The sequence below is a fragment of the Astatotilapia calliptera genome, chromosome 6, assembly GCF_964374335.1.
Source record: "Astatotilapia calliptera chromosome 6, fAstCal68.1, whole genome shotgun sequence".
Taxonomy (NCBI): Eukaryota; Metazoa; Chordata; class Actinopteri; order Cichliformes; family Cichlidae; genus Astatotilapia; species Astatotilapia calliptera.
Window position 1 is genome coordinate 14,999,367 of NC_137427.1, and position 20,265 is coordinate 15,019,631.

General features: G+C 37.0%; 1 protein-coding gene across 4 annotated transcripts in view; it reads left to right on the plus strand.

Moving 5' to 3' along the window:
* The first annotated feature begins 11,091 nt into the window (after positions 1-11,091).
* myh10 (myosin, heavy chain 10, non-muscle) overlaps positions 11,092-20,265 on the plus strand; it is a 62,521-nt gene continuing 53,347 nt past the window's right edge. For all 4 annotated transcript variants that reach the window (XM_026170484.2, XM_080302427.1, XM_026170485.2 and 1 more), the window contains exons 1-2: positions 11,092-11,303; positions 17,131-17,512. In XM_026170484.2, the coding sequence (XP_026026269.2) occupies positions 17,168-17,512 (345 nt within the window). In that variant the 5' untranslated portion in view covers positions 11,092-11,303; positions 17,131-17,167. The remainder of the gene's footprint in view (positions 11,304-17,130; positions 17,513-20,265) is intronic.

The following is a 20,265-nucleotide window of genomic DNA, read 5'->3' on the forward strand; positions in this document are numbered from 1 at the left end:
GTTCAAATTCACTCAAATCCCCTTTCTTCACCATTCTAATGCTACAGGTTAAATGCATTGAGTTGATGCAATATGATTGACTGATTACACATTTATGTAATCAACGCCTATTCAATGAGTAGTTGAATAGGTGTACCTAATAAAGTGTCCAGTGCAAGTTTTTCACTTGGGAGCTGGTGGAAAAATCAAAAGCAGAGAAAAAGAGAGCGATGTTGGGAATTCTCAATTGTTGCTAAACGTCTGATGCTTGTATATAAAACTGCTCACTGATGCTCTGTCATTTTAATGCCTGGTAATTCATCCACTTGGGGCCTTTTTAACCTGGAGCTGGTAGAAAAAATATGAGCAAAAGACATTTCCATTCTGAAACCAGTTAATTAATAACAGTCTTAAAAACCCAGACAGCCTGGCGTTCATATACATCACACCTAAATAACCAGTCTGTCAGCATGCAGTGCAGGGTGGGGTTAACTTGCCAGATCTGACATTTATCTTTTACATTTTTAACATGGAGCTGTGCAAAAAGCACCATGAGTGTGCAGGGTTGTACAGTGAGCATGTGCAATCCTGCACAGCTTCCTTGTATAAAGCTTGATTTTGCCCATGTGAGAATAAGACAAATAACAGTGCTGTGTCTTTTTCCTGCCCACTCTATGCAGAAAGCCTGACCTAAACCAAGTGATGTCTTTCCAATGAGGATGCATTTGAAGCGACTTCAAAAAATGTCAGTCTGATTCTCCCAACATTATCTAGAGGTCATGTGTGAAAATGGCATTAGAGTAGTTTTACGAGCTCCAGCAAAGAGGCAGGAATTAATTTGCATACCTAGAGATCCACGCATGGAAAGAAGCTAGCAGCGTGCAAGGCCTTACATCAAGGCCATTTAAGACATTAATGGATTATAGTCATAGTCAAAAATAGTTCTATAAATGTATTTTGATAAACTGAGCTTAGCTTTTAAGGGTTCATTAGTGCCAAGTCAGGAAGTTTAAGCTGACCTTGCTAACACCGTTTTTCATAGTTTTCTTTTAGAAAACTATGTTGAACAATCTCAGTAAAATTAAACTGTGAAGTTGATAGCCATGAACGTAAAACAATAAAATATTCTGTAGAGTCACTGCTGTCGATCCAAGATTAATAAAGGAACAGAACCCTTTCACATTTAATCCGTTTTTCCAGAAATAATAACGTATCCTCGTTTACTTCAAGCTTTGAAATCAATCTTTGTTCTACTGCCTCAAAGTGGATTAGGAAAAACTGCACATTCAAGCTCCCTCAACAATCATAAAATGTTACCTGAAAATAAAAGCAAGGCTATTAAACAGATCCAGAGAGGTGGATGATGAGGTGCTTTCTACTCATGTGACCACAAATTGCTCACATCATCTAAATATGTAAGATTTAAAACAAAAAAAAAGACACAGAGAGAGAGAGAGAGAGATCTGACACTTCTTCTCACTTGTTTTCGGGATTATAGAGGTAAAAATATCAAAAAGCTGCTCCCTCCACTTTCAGCCTGCCAGGTTTAATTTACCATGCTTTCATCACTGGAGATAATTACACTTACCACTGCTTTCTATACGGTAAAGCTGGTTGACCTTCCCTATCTGAAAAATCTAATAACCACCAGTACTCATACAATGGGATAGAAAATTGCCATCTTATATCTCATCTTTGCTACTGCTGGGACTGCGACACATATTTAAACCGTTTCACTGACTGGTTTAATGTATCAGGAGCCCTGAACCAGAACCGATGTAGGAAAGCCTGTCTTTGCAGTTTGAGCAGCAGTCTCATGGATAATATACCACATCATGTCCCCTCTCTGTACCTCAACAAGCCAACAACAACCTCCACCTGCCTGCGATTCCTTTACAAGCTTGTTTAGTGGAATATGTCTGCTCTTATTGCTTTTGTAAATGATGGCAATTTAATTCAATTCTGTTTTATTTATACAGCACCAAATCACAACAAACGTCACCTCAAAACACTTTACATAGTAAGGTAACGAAAGAAATCCCACAATCACATGACTTGGGAATAGTGGGAAAGAAAAACTCAATTTTCACAGGAAGAACTCCCAGAAGAGCCTAGTTCTGCTAGAATGCTCACCTAACAACTTGTCACCTCACATAAAAACAAAACCAAAAAACACATTTTAAAAAAATTAAAAAATTCACATTTTTATACCCAAATTTGAGTATAAAAGATTACATTAAAAAATTTCTGGATAGCAACAATAATCATATTTTTATATGATTATTTACCATTTAAAAATATCATTTTAATTAAAGAGCTTGCACCTGCTGGTGGATTAACCAATACAAGGACGTAAAAAATGATTTTGGTCGTTTCCAATACTGTTAATTTAGGGTATAAATCTTAGATTAGGTGGTGGTCTACCACATTAGTTAAGCATTGGAAATGATGATAATAATGAATATGATCAAAACTGAGTCCTGTTTCAGAGCTTTGTCTCGAGCATTTTGGCTGCATCACAGGTCACTCGGCCTTAGAGAACTCCTTTCTCTATATTTATGAATTACATTTAAAACAATGACAGATATGTTGTAGTCAATAGAACTTGAAACTTGCAGCTGAGGCTATAATATCATCAGGAAAGTGTTTTAATGAAGTTATATGTGAAGATACCCAGGTACTGTTTTCCTATAGACTTCAATATATCTGACCTTTTTTTAAAAAAAAAACACCAGAAGAGTCGCCCCCTGCTGGCCTTTAAGAAGACTGCAGATTAAAGGTGCTGCACATTCAGTCTATGTCTATCATATTTATACAATCACCATGGCAGCCTGTGGCTACATAATGACAGGATATGATGTGATAGGAGTTTCCTGTATGTTCATTTTGTTATCATGGTTATTTTATTATTATTATTATAACACTGTGAACATTGTATCCTCAAGTAGCCAGTTAACAGTGTTATCTTTAAACTGTCAGGACTTAGTGATAGATTTAATTCGGTTATATTTAAGCAGAGGCAACTCACTCATAAAGCGCCACATTTTAAAACAAACAGTTCATAATATTCCCCAGAGCCCAGGGCGAGAGATGAAGTATTCAGATTCTGATGTTTTACACATCAAACAATCATATTTACCATTTCTACAAGAGCAAATGTCTGAAGTTTTGCTTGTAAAATTAGTGAAACTGTGACAATACTGTTTTTTAATTAAAAACAGCTACTGTTTAAAGATCTCCAGACTGACGTAAATGATCGTCTATTTTCTTATATAACCATTTTGCTTGCTCTCGTATTGAAAAAATAAATATATTCACTTTTCGTGGCAATAAACAGAGTAGGGCCAACTTATTATTGTACAGATGAGCTGCAGGGGCTATTGTCAGAGGGCACCAGCATAGAAATGAGTCATAATGTAAAGATGGCATTGAGACAAAGAAAACAGTACATGCTTTAAAACTCAAGGAGAAGGTTCTGCTTATACACAAACTCTCTCTGGACATTGCAGTAGACAGTTGAGCAGGTCCGGAGGAAGCCGAGAACAACATGGCCCTGGAAAGGAAAGAGACCAGACCAGAATGTCATTAAAGTTAATGCAGGCTCCTGCATAATCACCATTTCTTTCTCAATCCTTCAAATAATATTCAAGCTACTCCGAGTGCTGCTCCATCATGTTTAAAGCCTGTAAATGCCTGTTTTCTTAGATGTGTGCCACCTAGAGCAGGGCGATATGGCCAAAAATATTTATCGCGATATATATTTGAAAATTTGCGATAACGATATAACTGACGATATAATTGATGCGAGACAAAATACAACTCCACAACATTACTAGCGCAAAAAGACAACCTTCCATTTATTTTCACTTAAACAAGAAGCTGGTTTTTATGTACATTAAAGCTTTATAAAAATGTAACAGTACAAATGCAAATTCCTTGCTGAAAGTTTAACCAAAAGGCATTTCCACTAGAAATGGGCTGACATATCCTGAGCATAACCATGTATAATATCCACTGAAGTTAAAAAGAGGTGCTTTGTAACATTAAACTGCAGTGTGCAGTACGCATTTTTCGGACCATAAGGTGCACGGGATTATAAGGCACATTAAGCGAAACAAAGCAGTCAGATAAATCAAACTTTATTAAACTCATTCTTCTTGCTTCCTCCATTTCTGTACCATTGATTCCTTAATGTTGAATTCTCTGGCAGCTGCTCTATTCCCATGTTGTTGCAGTATATTAATGACTAACCTCGTACTGTGGATGGATTATCTCAGTTGTTCTCCTGACTGAAGTTTGGTCCGTTTACAGCATCCTGCCATGCGATTGCATTTGTCTCTAACCATGAAGAACCTTCACGTTAACTTTTATAAGTGGAAAAGTGTTAGTGTTCGTCCTCCAGCTTCACTGTTTATGTTATGCTAACATAGCTGTGTCGCTAGCGATCGCATAGCACATCATTATATACCAGCTAGCCCAACTTCAGTAACCCTACAAACGTCACTGCTGTTTAGTTTCCTGTCTTCATTTATGTTGCAAGTGATAGCAGAGGTGTACGTTTTTTTTCAGAAATCTCTCAGTCAGAACATGCAATATCATGCTTAGGTAACTAGCGAAACTAGCGAGCTAACTTCCGCTAGCTTCCTGCTAACTTCTAACTCCGTTAAATGTAATAACTTTTGTTTTCATGGATGCCTGGAAGTTAAACTTTATAGTTACACCTCGTAAAGCAGCAATGCTGATTGTTTTATTAAAGATGAAAGAATTTAGACAGTTTTTAACTCTCAGTGATGCTGCAGTGTTGTTTGACCTGAAGCATACGGAGTTTAGGACCCAGATTACTCCCAGATTTAAGAGCATCTTAGTCCGACAAATACGACAATAACGACGGCCGCTTGCATGTTCTGCAAAAAAATGTGCTTTGTTGTGTATCTGACGGACAAACACCAAACCAGTTCCACATCACGGAAGTTGCACCATTTTTACAAACCAATTCTGGTTCATCTGTTTCACTCAACAATCGGCCATGTGCGTATGAAAACAAAGGCACTGCGCATGCGCGTTTTACTCCCATTCTATCGCGATATTTCATTTTCCTATCGTTGCCTAACATTATACCGGTATTACCGTGAACGGTATAATATGGCCCAGCCCTAGTGCCACCTGTATTTTACCGCACAGCCTTCACTACGGGCTTTCGGTACAGTCAGGTCTTTTAAGAGGGCCTTCCAGATCATGACCTCAGCGTCCTGGAAGGTGGTTGTTTTCAGGAGAAGCTTTGTGTTCGTGAGTGGTAAGAACTGCTGCAAAAATGGGACTGAATAAAATAAAGAGACTCGACTATAAAAATATTTCAGACTCATTTGTGTGTGCTTTTTTTTAACTATTTAAAAAACTGTTTTGATCCGGTGAAGAAAATTTGATTTTCAGAACTCAGTGATAGAGAAAATTACTTATTAAGATGTAGATTTTTGCAATGAGCAAGCGCCAAGAGAGCACATCAATCTATATTTGTGCAGAAGACTGAAGGCTGTGCCCGAGGAGGAGGTCAAACATTTATCTCAATCCAATCTGCCATGGTGGTATTGAAAACGCCACATTTGGCATTCCTTATTTAAAAAAGAAAAAAACTACTAAACTGCTGTCTAGACAAAAGCAGCAGAGGGGTGGTGGAGGACGATGCTGCTGACAGGTCTATTATGCCACAGAGGCGACTGGAGAAGCCGACAATCGAGAGATGGAGCTGTCACAGCATTTTTCAAAATGGCAGATTTCACTGCAACACCAAAGGGTGTCACTCTGTCACTCGTCAATGCACGATGCAATAACTGCCTCAGACGTCTTGCATCTGTCACAGCTATGCTGGTGCTCACTATGTAGCATGAAATATTGAAAAAGAAGAAAACTGCTATGTGTAAAGTGTTGTGAGTGCCAAAGCTGTGTGCGTTGCACGACTGGGACATTTATGAAGGAGGACAAATGGATAGAAAACACAATCAGAAGCCTGACAAACTCCCCTGAGCATGAAAATCACCATGGTCAGTCTGTCTTGTCTCTGCTAGCCAGCTAACTAGGCCTCTTAGTTAGCTAGTTTAGTGTTTTCTGTTAATTTATGTTGTAAATTTATGTTGCATGTAGCACCTTGGTTCCTGGAGGAACGTTGTTTCGCCTCACTGTGTACTGTTAAACTGTATATGGTTGAAGTGACAATAAAGCCAACTTGACTTGACTTGACTTGAAGTGTAGTTTTGACAATACATAAAGTATATAATCATGTATTTGTTAAGCACTACACAACTCAAAGAGTATGTGAGTAACAAAGGCTTTAGCCACTGACTTCAACTGGACCCATGAGGCTCAAAGTCAGCAAAGTTTTAGTTTATGCAGCTGCTGCCCTCTACTGTCTGCTGCACCCATAGTAACATGAGGCAAGTGTACCAAAGACTTTGAAAGAGAAAATAAGCTGAAACCTTTGACTTCTTTCCAAAAGACTGGAGGTCCACACTGAGCTGGTCTGGTCTCTCTTTATTTTAAAAGTCCCTTGATGAAGTTGGGAAAAAAATTAACAACACTACAAAATTTACAATATTATATTTTTAAAAATTGTAGATAAGATAGTATTTACAAACACTATGAAAATAAAACTCAAATTTAAAAAGTAGACTATATCATTTTGATCCACTGTCAAATACTTTAGTATTTTTTAATTTAGTTTTTTTACAGTAAGACGGTATAAATGTTAATAACTTCAGTAAATACCTAAAGATTTTATTTATTTTTCATTCATTTTATTTATTAGCATTGAGATTATTGTTGAGAAGTATAATTACATTTATGATATGACCTTAAAAATGGTTAGAAAAAAATATTAATAAAAGCATGAAAATTTACTCTGAATCCTCATGTAGCTAACATGTTAGCAAGATGCTACATGAATAAGATACAACTTTTACTGCTTTACTTGTATGTCAGTGCATAGCTGAGTTAGATATTAGGCTATTTTGGGCATTTCTAGTTGGTGTTCTGTTAGATAGTTTGTGTTTACTGCCGTGCTATGGAAAATAATCTGGTTTGGCACTGTTTTATTTATTTATTTGATGCTAGGTTTAGCCTTAATAATGTTTAATCAGGAAGCACCAGCTGAGGCGTGATTAGCTTTGAATACGTCACTAAATTTCCTGCTCTACTTGGCTGACTCAAAGTCTTCATATATCACTACAAACTCTTAATTCTGTGATTTCCAGACCCGGTCTGGGAAACTTTGGGACATTTTGTAAAGTAATTTGTATCAGCATCTCTGATGAATTTCTCAGGGTAAGCACCAACTCTCTGACTCCATCTTGTGGTCAGTTGGTGTTAATGCAGAATGAATAAACCAGGCTCTTCACCAGTACTGAACAGATGCAGAGAAGCGCAGTTCCTACAAGACAAACATGCACAATCGTATAGGTCGTTTTTCTATTTTACCACTTAGTAGTTTATTATAACAAACTTTAAGAATCTGTCTGTGGAGCAAAGAGATTACAGAAGAAGTGAAGAGGCACATACAATATATTTACAATTAAGTATTTTTTTAAAAAACTAAATACCTTGTTTTTGTTTCACTGATTTATTCAAATATTTGTATGTGAAGCAAGTGTTTACTAAGACAATGTGGACTTTTTCTTAACAGACGTACTCAGTTACTTGTGATTTGTTACGTTTTTCTTTACTTTTTTCTTATGTTTTTTTAAATACTGGAAGTGTCCACAGTCAGCTCACCAACTTAAAGTTAAAATCTGCACTCTTTCAGGATTGTACCTGTGGCAAAACATCAGTTAATTCCACCTTTAGTTATTTCTATTATTAATTAATATTATGTTCAGCGGTGCTAAAGTATTACTCTTATTTAGTTTCATTTTTTTAGTTTAGTTTTTTTTTTTTTACTTCTCCAGATACAAAAGGAACAACAGATATATTTTTTAAACCATTTGGTTTGACAGATGTTCATGAAGGAATAGTACAGGTGTATTTGGGATAATACTGGAAAATTATACCTGAGGGAAATGCTAAATTTAAAGCAATTTTTACTAATAATATCCTCAAGAATTAGCAAAATTCTGTGTGGGTGTTGTTGCTGTTAGTGCTGTGAATAATATTGCCATATTAATTTTGCACACATGCAATGAGTTCATAGTCAGATTGTTCTGATTAGTTGTTTTGACCGAGGCGTTTCCTGAATCTTTCTAATGTATATATATAAGAATTTTGTTTGATATACCTAAAGAAGGTCTGATTGACTGTACTTTAATAAATATACCAGCAGTAACTTGGCCAATAGGCGGGAGTTATGTTTAACTGTTTTTATGAGATTTCTCTGTGTGGGCTCATGTGTATTTGTCAGGATGGAGCTGAGCCTAAAAATAAAACATTGAGGTGAATGCCAACAGTGTAAGTTTATCCTGCTGCTAGACTACAGGAAACAGCAGGAGGAGAAATGAAAAGCAAAGTGTGAATTACGAATTTCAGCTTGTATTAGGAACATAACTGCTGTCGTGGTGGTACATATAAAAAAAAAACAGAATAGAAACATAGCTACAAGTTTATAAAAGAAAGAAAAAGGCTATCCCACAAGGCCTGTCTATATAGGTAAGTGCATTTATTTATATTGAGTATTTCAAGATACAAATCATTGGGTGCTTCACAAATAAAATCATAGCACTTTAACAATTTTTTAGGGGTTTTGGGGTTTTGTTTTGTTTTGTTAGCTTTCCCCCCTCATTATTGTGTTATCTTATTTTCATCTATAGATTACGGTTTATTCATTATTGTGCATTTTTATTTACCTTGACTATATTTTATATTACATTTTATAGCTAGCCTTACTTTATATTATTTTACTTACATATTTTTACTTCATTTTTTATTCGTTTTCCCATTGTTTTTCATTTATGTACCCTTACTTATCGACTTTATTATTTTTTCTTATTTTATGTTGCTTATTAACATAACTGGTTTTGCTTTATTCTTTTTCTGTCTTACTATCTGCTTGTCAGTCACCTGCAAAGCTGAAAGATGGTACAGAAAGTCTGATTGATTGAAAGTTTGATTTCCGTGTAAACAGCAGCTCCAGTGGCTCTACACAAGAATCTGACTGAGGCCAGTTCAGAACTGGTTAAAACCAGCAGGTAGACACATGGACATCAAATAATATATGACTGGGACTGGGATTTATGTGATTGTTATGACCGATCACATGAATCACAGGTGGGCAGTATACAGCTGGCTATACATACAACTTTCTGTGCTATATAGATGTCTATAAAATGGCATGGTCATTTAATGGGCTTAATGTGTAATATGAAAAGCAAAATATTGTATATAGCTACATCTCAATGTAGGTGAAAGTGTGTACAAAGCATGAACTCTATGAAAAGCTGAAGCAACAAAAACTATGCAGATAATGTCATAGAGCAACTGTGTGGACGTCAAATTTAGTTCACAAATAAAGAAAACAGACACACTGCTATGAACTGCAACATGACAAAAGGCAATGGGAGAACTGAGGCTATGAATGCACTAACTACAAGAAGTGGACACACCTACGGAAAAAACATGGGTTAAAAAAAAAATCAGGAAGACAGAACCAGACACAAGACACAGGAGATAAGTATTACCAAAATAAACAAATAACTTGAATACAGAGGTAGATACACCTGCACACAGCAACTTTAAGCTATGGGAAATGTGGGCGAAGACTGGGAAACCTGAACAAGAAACTCAAAGAAATTCATGCATCAGAAAAGCTCCAAGTATTCACAAACTCTTTCTTAATAATAACAAGGTGGTTACCATAATGACTGCAATTAAAACTAATAAGCAAATAATTCATGCAAGATACACTTAATTTTAAAAGTTACCCTACGTTAGAGCCAGAATAGAGCCAGTAAAAGTTAATGAGTAAAATTATGAGCCAGTAAAAGTTTGAAGTAAAAAACTAAACATTGTTGTTCTTATTTCCCTCCTAACAGTCAAAACGTTAATTATATAAATCAGGAAATATCAATTTTCTGTCTTTTGCTAGTCATCAAAAAAAGAAAAGAGCGGCGACATGAAGACAGGACAAAAAAGCATCTATGTACATAAGGTGATCAAGCGACGAATGATACACCCTGTAGTAGTAGTAGTAGTTTTTGTTTTCCTCTGACATCGTCTAAGCAATGGCACTATCTTTTTAATGCAACAGGGGGCGCAGTAAACACAGCGAATTGTTCCACCACTCTGAACAGATAAGACAGAGCACACAGAATAAATCTAACTATAGTAGAATAACAAGCTTACTCGATTTGACTTGGTTATCAGTTTAAGTGTTTGATTATTTAACAAAAAACAATAAAACATGCCATAAAAAGAAACAAGAATGACACACATGTAGCCAGAAGGTTCTGTAGATACTGGCAAGCTAAACGTTATGATATTACTAAAATTTAATGCAAACAGGATTTTAAAAGGGCAAAGTAAATATAAAACACAGGAGGAAAAAAACTCATATCCAAGAAAGATTTCCATAATTTCTGCATAATAAACACTACAATACCACTACAATACACCACTACATGGTGTATTCTATGTATGAATAAACAAAAGAAAATACCATTATACAATAAATAAAAATTGTACTTAATCAAAACCGAATATTGTTGCTTAAAACACTGCAACACTGATATAAAAGTAAATGAATATATATATATATATATATATATATATATATATATACATATATATATATATATATATATATATGAATACACATAGGAATTGCTTTGTCACAGCGATAGAGTGTAAACAGGTTAAAGGTGTTGTAGCTCGGTAAAACCAAATACATAGTGTATTTAATGAATACACATAAATGTTCCAGATTTTTTTGTCTTAATAATTTGATATGGTTCTACTACATCCCACTGGAGCAGCATCCAACGGTCTGCAGGTGTTCATTTATTGGCCACAGACAAATGGCATTTGGGCGGCAGTTGTCGACTAACTAAGCTAAAGTTTCGGCATGGGGAATTGTTTTTTCACCAATCGCATAGAGGCATCAGACTTTGACAGCCAATCATATTCCTAGTAGGCGTTGCCTTAGAGGAGTGCGGCGGCGGCGGTCGTGCTGTGCATCTTCTCGGGCCCGGTAGAGTTCGGTTGAGCGGATGCTGGATGGTGGGGGAGTACCACTGATGAGAGAGAGCGGGCCGGAGAAGGGACTGTTTAGCACGTTTCGGGGGACTATTGCTATCATCTGCTGGACACTGATAAACACTCGGGTCGGGTTTCTTCGTCTATTGCGGGAGGTAAGCAGAGCAGAGAAGCCGGGGACGGGAGTTTTAGTGGGGATGTGGTGGTTAGCAACAGCAACCGTTAGCTAGCGGATTATTGTGGCATGACTTTCTAATGATGGAGGACCATCAGCTTGGCTAATGCTAGCCGCTGTCCCGGCGCCCCGGACCCAACATACTGTTTTTGTTCACATATAGATGAATGTGTTGAAGATTTTCCGTTTTCAAGTTTGATCTTCAAGGGTTTAGTCTGAAACAGCGTGGTCATTGTCCGCCTGCTTTATCCCCACCCAGACGTCTTTGAGCCACCCACACCCATGATGGGATTGTGCCTTAGGAAGCTGCACAGTTCATCCCTAAAACTCCCATTTGCGCAGACTATTTAGGAATCTCTCTTACCTCATCGTCTTAACGTTATAAGAGCAGCGGTTCAAACCAATTCAATTGTGTACAGTTGGCTAAACAGAGCAATGAGTCCTTGTAGGTATCTTTTTTTTTTCCAGTGGGTGGGAGGTGAAGCACAGCACGCCAACTTTGAGCTAATGTTAGCGAGCTAATCTAGCCAATGCAGCTGTTTGGCCTGGCCCGGTACATATTTGCAGCCCTTTACGAGGGGGTTTCACGGCTACTTGCAATTTCACAGCTCTTTATCTTACCGGACATGATGAGGACAGGATATTGCCAAGCTGAATGAGAGTGACTGAGGGGATGGAGCAACAAGGCAGGCGCACTGATCCCGCTCCATCCCGTGACCTGACCCAGATTTGGCTGCAACAGCGCCTGATTTAAGCATGGGACTAGATTGTTGTGTAAATATCTTTAGGAATACATAATTTCCTCGGGGATTAATAAAGCATTCTAATTTAGCTGAGGTTGAGTTAGATTAATAAGATGCATCCAGACTTGTCTCCGCGTCAGCTGTTGAAAGCATCCAGTGCCAAGGTTTACAGTTATCCCGCTCTCTTTCATTTCTATCTTGATGTTATTTTGTGCCCACAAGATAATTGGGTGCACTTCTGAAAGATTTTTTTAAATTATAAAAATATAATGAAGTTGAGTTAAAAATGTAAAAGATATAAGATCATTATAGACTGCTGCAGGCATGTTTATGTGTTGAACTGCAGCTGATGATTATTGTAATTATCTAATTGTCAGGTGATTGTTGAGTGTATAAAATTATAGTTTTTTTAGACTTGCAATGATATATCTGCCCGATATTGGTATGGACTGATATTTGCCTTGCTGACTGATATCAGTGGGCAGTAGTTTACTGGCACAGCCTACATGGTCAAAAAATGTGAAAAGAGCAAAAAATATTTTTATGTCAAGCTACTTTTATTCATATAAAACATGTAAATTAAAAACAACAAGATCTGACCCAAAGTCCTGTCCGGTTGTGTCATACGTATTAAGATCAAATCTCTAAAAACAAATCACAACACCCACATTAACAACATTGTTAAAATGTAATGAGTAATAATAAAAATGTTATAGGTCAATGTAATGTTAAGTAAAAATTTCTTTTTTCTTTTTTAATTGTAAATAGTTGAGTCTCTAGAGCTGTACTGGACAGGTCCTTATGTGGGATAGCAGACTGTTTAAGAGGCTGAAGGTAACAACGGAGAAAGCCCGGTCATCTTTGGTGTTTCAGTGAGAGGTGACCTTGAGGCAAAATGTGGAGTTAATAGATCAATAATATGTTGTGGAGCTGACCCAAAGAGGGGTTTACAAAATAAACATTTAGGGGCAGATATACTGACTTGCAGCAGCACAAACTGGGTAGAGTTGGTATTTAGAAAGAGATTGCAGTGACAAGATTGTGTGTCAGGTATGACTCAAAATGTTGCATATGCATTTCTGCGACTTCGTTTCTCGAGGCAGAAAATATAAAATGCTCAAACTGATTTAATGTGTTTGCAAAATAGCTAATTGTGCCTGTATTTAATGCCAAAAAGCATGTTTTTGAACTTGAAATTGAAATGAACTGAAAAACTAAGCATAACTATTAGCGCTATTTGGGGATTACACTCACTTGATATTTTGCACCATTTAATATATTTAACCCTTAAAATCAGTTTTATGTTTCACAGTTAGGCAGCGAAATGTAGCCAAAACAGTCTGGGTATTTTTGTTTTTGTTGACTTAAACATTGATTTCCTAACTTAGTAAATAAGATTAAACAAATGCTTTCATAAATAGTCGAAATAAAAAAAACAACATGGAAGAAAATATCAATAATCATGATAACATTTTAAATTGTGATTTAATAACCAAATATTCAATATAAATATAAATATTTATTACATTTTAAAAAAGACAACACACCTGAATCTTTTTGAGGAAAAAAAGACCTAAATCATAAAACTTTTTTCTCAGTTACCAAATCTGTTAACAGGCAAATATTTTTGCTCTGATTATATGGTAATGGTATTAAATTATTTCATTTACTTAATTTTTCTATCAGACAGAATAGTCAGGGTTTCTCGTTTGCTTTTGAAGCGGCACAGATAGTGACGTTACTCTACATGTGGGCTGGTTATACTCAGGTAGGAGGCTTGACACTCACACACAATCTGTCTGAGCCTCCTGCAAATGATTTGGAAAGCCCTAAATTCATGTGAATAAAGTAACTTAAACAAATTAAATGGCAGAATAGAGATAATTCCGCATTATAGGTTCGTATAGTTTAAAATTCTCTCATTAGAGTATTAGACGCTCCCTCTCATGATTTAACTGTATCTTTTTATAGGTGTAGATGAATCACCCCTCTATATGTAAATTGCTCTGCACTAGTATTTAAAATCCATTTTGTTTTCTTTATTGTCGACAAACTGTAGAAATCTAAGTGTTTTCTGATAGGTTATACATAATAATAATAATAATAAGACTGGCAATCATAATTCACAGCAAACCTATGACAGACAAGCAGCAACATAGACATTAACAGATAATGTGTTTTTTATATTTTAATTCTCTGATTGTTTAAACTGATTGATCAGTGTTTCCAGTAGAGGTCAGTCATTTTAGCTTTTCCCGAACCAGTACACACGTAGTGATCAAGGAGACCGATATCTTGATATCAAAATTCATAATAAAACTAACCTTTGCTTAAGTTTTAAAATTTTGGGTATTAAAAAAAAGGTTATGTCGGTAAATCTGTTATTCAGTGGTTATTGAATATGCTTATTCATTGTAATTATTTATAAATATCTTAATATGTGCATGCTAATATAGTTTTTTCTACTGTCCATGAACTTTCGTATGCTTAATTTATCACAGGTTTTTTTTGTTTTTTTTTGGGGGGGGGGGGGGGGGGGGAGTTTTTTGACATATGACATATAGTTTGCATATGTTTTGTTGTTATTCTACTACTATTTGTTGATCAAGTGCTTGTGTGCATTTCCTTTTTCCCCTTTTTAACAATACATGCCTCTATTTGGGGCTATAAATTAGCCTGTATTGCTAAATCTGGCACTTGTACAGACCTGAGTGTTTGTATTACATAATGTGCACTGCCCCACCTTAAATAAAAGATAGCATCACAGTGTCACATGTTTTTTTTATATATGCTCCTCTTGCGTTCTTATTCCTTGTTCCCATTCTGTCGCTTTTATTGCTCACTAAACAAAAAACATCTTAAAATATAACCCGTTAGGGTTTTTCAGCAACCTTTTACGTGTAGTGTTATTTGGCTTTTAGGCTTTCTCGTTAGTGTAGTCTTATGGCCTGTTTATTCCCGCTGTTTTCAAGCAATTGTGGCGTCACTTTTGACGTGGAGCACACTTTGGTGTAGTTTCATCGTGTGGTGCACCTCTAGATTTTTATGACCGGCCATGTACACCCAGTGTACGAGTGCATTGGTCCATACTGTCATTTCACTGTAGGAGCTCAGAAATCTCTAGTTTATAGAGTGGGAGGTGCTGCAACAGCTTGAAAAGATACAAATTGCCTTGCTTCCTGTTTCTAGCACTTGTGCTCCTATATTATGGTAAATGGTAAATGGACTGATTCTTATATAGCGCTTTTCTACTCTCCGGGAGTACTCAAAGCGCTCTATACAATATTAGCACTAATGGTATAGGATAACAGGTATCAACTTGGAGAATACTGTAGCACGTCAGACAATGGTTATGGGGCTGTGATCACATCACGGTTGGCATGTGCAACAACCAATGCAGTGACTATAAACAGAGCTTTAGTCACTGTGATCCGCTTTCCTTATTAGAGCTCATGGATTGAGCTTGTTGTCCAGTTTTTGCAAGACGGGTGTGTCTGCTACAGACCTGTAAGTCAGTTAACACAGCCTGACAACAAGCCTGTTAACAGTAGCTTTGCTCAGACTTTACTGTTTGCCACAAATTATTGTGGTATTTGAGCTAATTGATGTAACTGCACAATCATCCATATTGTCCTGACTGAAGTGTTGATTGCAAGATTGTGTGGTCTGGTAGTTATCTAGCCAAGTTCTTTCTCTAACACACCAGATTTGATAGATGTCATCAAACCACATAGGTGTTCCCTATCCTGTCCAACTTTGCCCTTAACCTATTCAGTAAATCAAAATTGACAACAAAATAATGTTGTCAATTTAAGTTAATGTTAAAAATTTAACTAACTGCTTGTTTATAGAGTATTTAGCTTCACATTGGCACAACCAATCATAACCACAAACCAAAACTGTAAAATGTATTATCCCAGTAAAAGCTACTGTTACAAATCAGAAACAATGACATAAATTATTAAGAACACGGCTTTGTTTTGAAGAAGCTGATAGCTGTTGTTTTCAAAAGGATTCCAGTCATTACCATCTGAGCTTGCTAAGAGCCAACATTTAGCAGCCATTACAAAAGCTGCATCATCCAAGAAACATTTAACCACCGCCAGCACTCAACTATCTGAGTTACATCTTGATGGAATCATGTCATAACTGAAATTGTTAAAAGTGAATGTTGATGTGACGTTATATCAACCATCTTTACCAGTTTTAGTCATGCTAAGTTAGTGTAAACTGGCTTTACTCACATACAGCCGAATTGTAAATGTTTATGATTCATATCACAAGTGAAGACCCATCATTATGCACAGCAATCCATAACACCACTGACTCTAAACCTAATAAATGCTCTCATAGCCCTCATTACAGAAACTGCTACAAATGGAAACTGTTTGCCTTACTGCCTTACTTGTTTTGTTAAATTTCATTGCTAAAGTAATAGATTACTCTGTGAATTTTATGTCATCCATAGTTATTACTCTTCTGCTAACAGGGAGTCAGCATTTATGCTGCATTTTATATCTTAACTACTACCAGGTTTTTTAGTTTTATGGCAAAATCTAATATTTGGCTTAAAATTGCAACTCGAGTCAACTTGGTAATAATCTGATTTGAGTGAAGTCCTACGATTACTACTGAAATATTGACGTAGCACAGATAGATGTTTGTTCACAGAAGCCATTATGGCTTCTCCCACGAGGAAAGGCAAAGGTGTAAACAGTGATATTGGTCAATTTCTCGTTAGCTCACCTGTAGTGTTGTGCATGTTCAATTTCAATTTCTGCCACACTGTCATGTCCTACTGAGACCTGCCTTTTGTAACATGTTTTTAATAGTTAATTGTTTCACATTCAGCTAACTAGCAAAAGGTCCCTGGTTCAACTCCAGGAGGCGGCAAGTCCTCTGAGCAGCTAAAAGTAGCTTTTCCTACTAAATTCAGTTATCTGCCTGAAAAATGGCCTTGGTGTTTGAACTTTTCACAGATCTTTAAGTAAGGGTACTAGTCACAATTGAGTGGTGAAATTGGTTACATTTTGATGAACTTCGTGCTTTGCTTGCTCTCTACAGGTGGCCTAGAGTGCTCTGCTTCTGGTTTCCAGCAGCAATGACACAGAGGAGTGGACAGGAGGACCCGGAGCGGTACCTCTTTGTGGACCGCGCTGTGGTATACAACCCGGCAGCACAGGCCGACTGGACTGCCAAAAGGTTGGTATGGATTCCATCAGAACGCCACGGCTTCGAGGCTGCAAGTATTCAACAGGAGCGTGGAGATGAGGTGGTGGTGGAGCTAGCAGAAAACGGGAAGAAGGCGGTGATCAACAAGGATGACATCCAGAAGATGAACCCGCCCAAGTTCACCAAGGTGGAGGATATGGCTGAACTGACCTGCTTGAACGAGGCATCCGTGCTTCACAACCTCAAAGACCGCTACTACTCCGGCCTTATTTATGTAAGTATTTGTACGTTATAAAGAAGTTATATTCATAAGAAATGTCTTCTTCAGCAGTTCAGTTGTCATAATTTGACATGACATGACTTACTTTACTATGACTTGTCAGTATAGGTTTGGTTAGGTTGGTTAATATTACTGTAATGTTAAAAATCCCGCAGAGATAACATTTTAAAACTGCATGTAAGTAGGAGAATAACTATAGTCAATTATTTTTTGTGATTATGATCAGGTGCTTCCCACTTTCTTAGCAAAGAGTCATATCTATTCTGTGTCGCTGACATGTGAGTCTCAGGTGATAGTTTTGCTAGCCAAAACCAGTGGCGTTTAACAGTGAGAGAGAGGGTCAACTGGAATACCTAGTTCCATTCATTTTACAAGGCTTTAAACAGAAATGGTGGATTCCTGGTAAAAACTTTCATGGAGAAACATCACTACCCCCCCCTAATGTCTAATGTCTTAGAAGTTGTTTTACTGGGTTCGTTATATAATAAAAACAAAGATTATTAAACATGTGGTTCATTTTAACCAAAACAAAGATAAACTATACTTCCTCTATTTCACACTTGATTTTCTTAATTCAAGAGTCTAAAAAACACATTTCCTTCAATGGGCAAGCCTTCGTGTCCCATATTATCTGCTGATTTCCCCTGTGATTATTACCCACTTAATGATACGCATTCCTGGAATAGCACAAATGCAGAGGTTGTGGGCCACCTGAGACCCAGGAAGGAGGTACAATTCGGCTGCCATGTTCACACTTGAATGCGTGGTTAGAAATTGGAGGTATTGTACTTAGAGCAGAATGTACGTTTGTGAAGGTTCTCAGTCATCCAGGTCATCGTAGTCAAAGGAGCTTGCAAAGAAAAGCGTCTGGGACTCTCCACCATTTGACCTTAGAACTGAAGAAGCTTCTCGGATGAGAGGTGAAACGTCTTCAAGCAACTTAAAGAAGTCCAGACGCTTTTCTTTGCAAGCTCCTTTGACAGCAGAATGTAAGGCTTGTGCAATTGTGTTTTTTTCTTTTAGTTCATAATATTTTATAATTTACCTTGAAATTATTTGGTTGAAAATTATTTCAGATTGTTTGTCTTGTTTTGAAAAGTGTAAGTGTAGCTGAGGCTGCTTTCGGCTCAGCGATTTGTCCCTTGTATTTTTTGGGCTCCGATATGTTGCAGGAGTGACATCACATGGTCATGATCACTTTCTTTCTCTAAATCCGATCTGCTCTGCTACTGAAATTTGGCACCCATTAATTTAATATAAATCTGGAATTGGCAAAGCCAATTTATTTGGTCAGTAGCCCCAAGAGTACAGAGGTCTACCTAGCCCTGCTAAGCAAAAAAAATCAATCAATCAATCAATCAATCAATCAATCAATCAATAGTTAACTGAATTGGATATTTTCCCTTCAGCTATTTTGGTGTTTTTTATTAAGTAACTTGTTGGCAATAAAATGCCTTGACATTAGTGTATGCTGGGAAGGATTTAGGATTATAAGTTTTGCCATGTGTTTGGACAGCATCAGACCTTATGAGAAAAATCAAAGGACGTTTTCTAATGCAGATCATATGTAATCTCTTTGTAGGTCACTAAAAAAATGAATAATCTGTTCCAGATTTTCACTCTGTATGTGCTGTAAAAAACAACTCAGTGTAAAGTGTGACCTAAAAGGATAAAGTGTAAAAATAAATAAATAAAAAAAGCAGAAAACTCCAAATGCTCTTCTAAAAAATGTGTTTGTATATTTTAAAGAAGGCTTATGAGATTCAAAGAAATTACCCAGGCCTCATGTCTTTGCTCAGGGATGATCAGTGCTGAGTCACACTGTATCCAAACTGCCTTAACAGAGCTCTTTCTGTTTACTGATAAGCAACATCTGTGCGTTCAAATAACTGAAATTTCTTTTACTGTGAGAAAAGTGACTTTTAATTAACAGCCAATGTGCGTAAGCTTTTTGCTGTTATTGCTTGTTCTGGAGGCCCATAGAAATGCCTTACTGTTAATCTCTGTGGTACAATTTGTGTTGCTAAGTTATCATTTATTTTTGATTTTTCCACAAGGCCAGTGTTCCCCAGTGTGAAATTAATAAACAAAGGGTTTGAAGAGATTTGAGTTGGATGCATGGGGCATTGTGTTTGTCAGCTGCTTTAGCATTCCTGACTCTGCATGTTTTCCCGTCCTGCTTTTGAGGATTGTATGACCTTTTAAGTCAGGCCAGCATAGCATAGCGCTGACATAAACCTCTTTGCAGAATGTAAATGAGATAATTCTGTGTCAAACATGCTGCCATGGGGCAATGTGGAAAGAGCTCAAGAGTGTGTGGACTGAAGGAAGGTTGCACGCTGGAGATGGCATGCTAACATCACATACGTGTTTCAGTTACTCAAATTCTGATAAACGACCCGCTCTGCCACGTGAACCACAGCCACCGCTCGACCCTAACAGATTCATATTCACATCACTACAGAAGTGTAAACTAATGGTAGCTTTGCCTGGATTCCAATTTTAGCCAGTTGTTCGGGTTTTCTCCGTTAGTTGACCCAGTGCCTTCCATAGGTCTGCATGTGGATGTTTAATGAGATATTTGTGGTTGTTGCCTCTTACCTCCTTAAGACTTATTGTCTTCTGTGTCACAAGGTGACTTCAGCTATTATTCCTCACATTTTTATTTAGGGGGGGAGGGGGGGGGGTCTCAGCTATCACTGTTGCTTGAATGTAAGTTAGCCCACAGATTCCTATATTTTAATCAA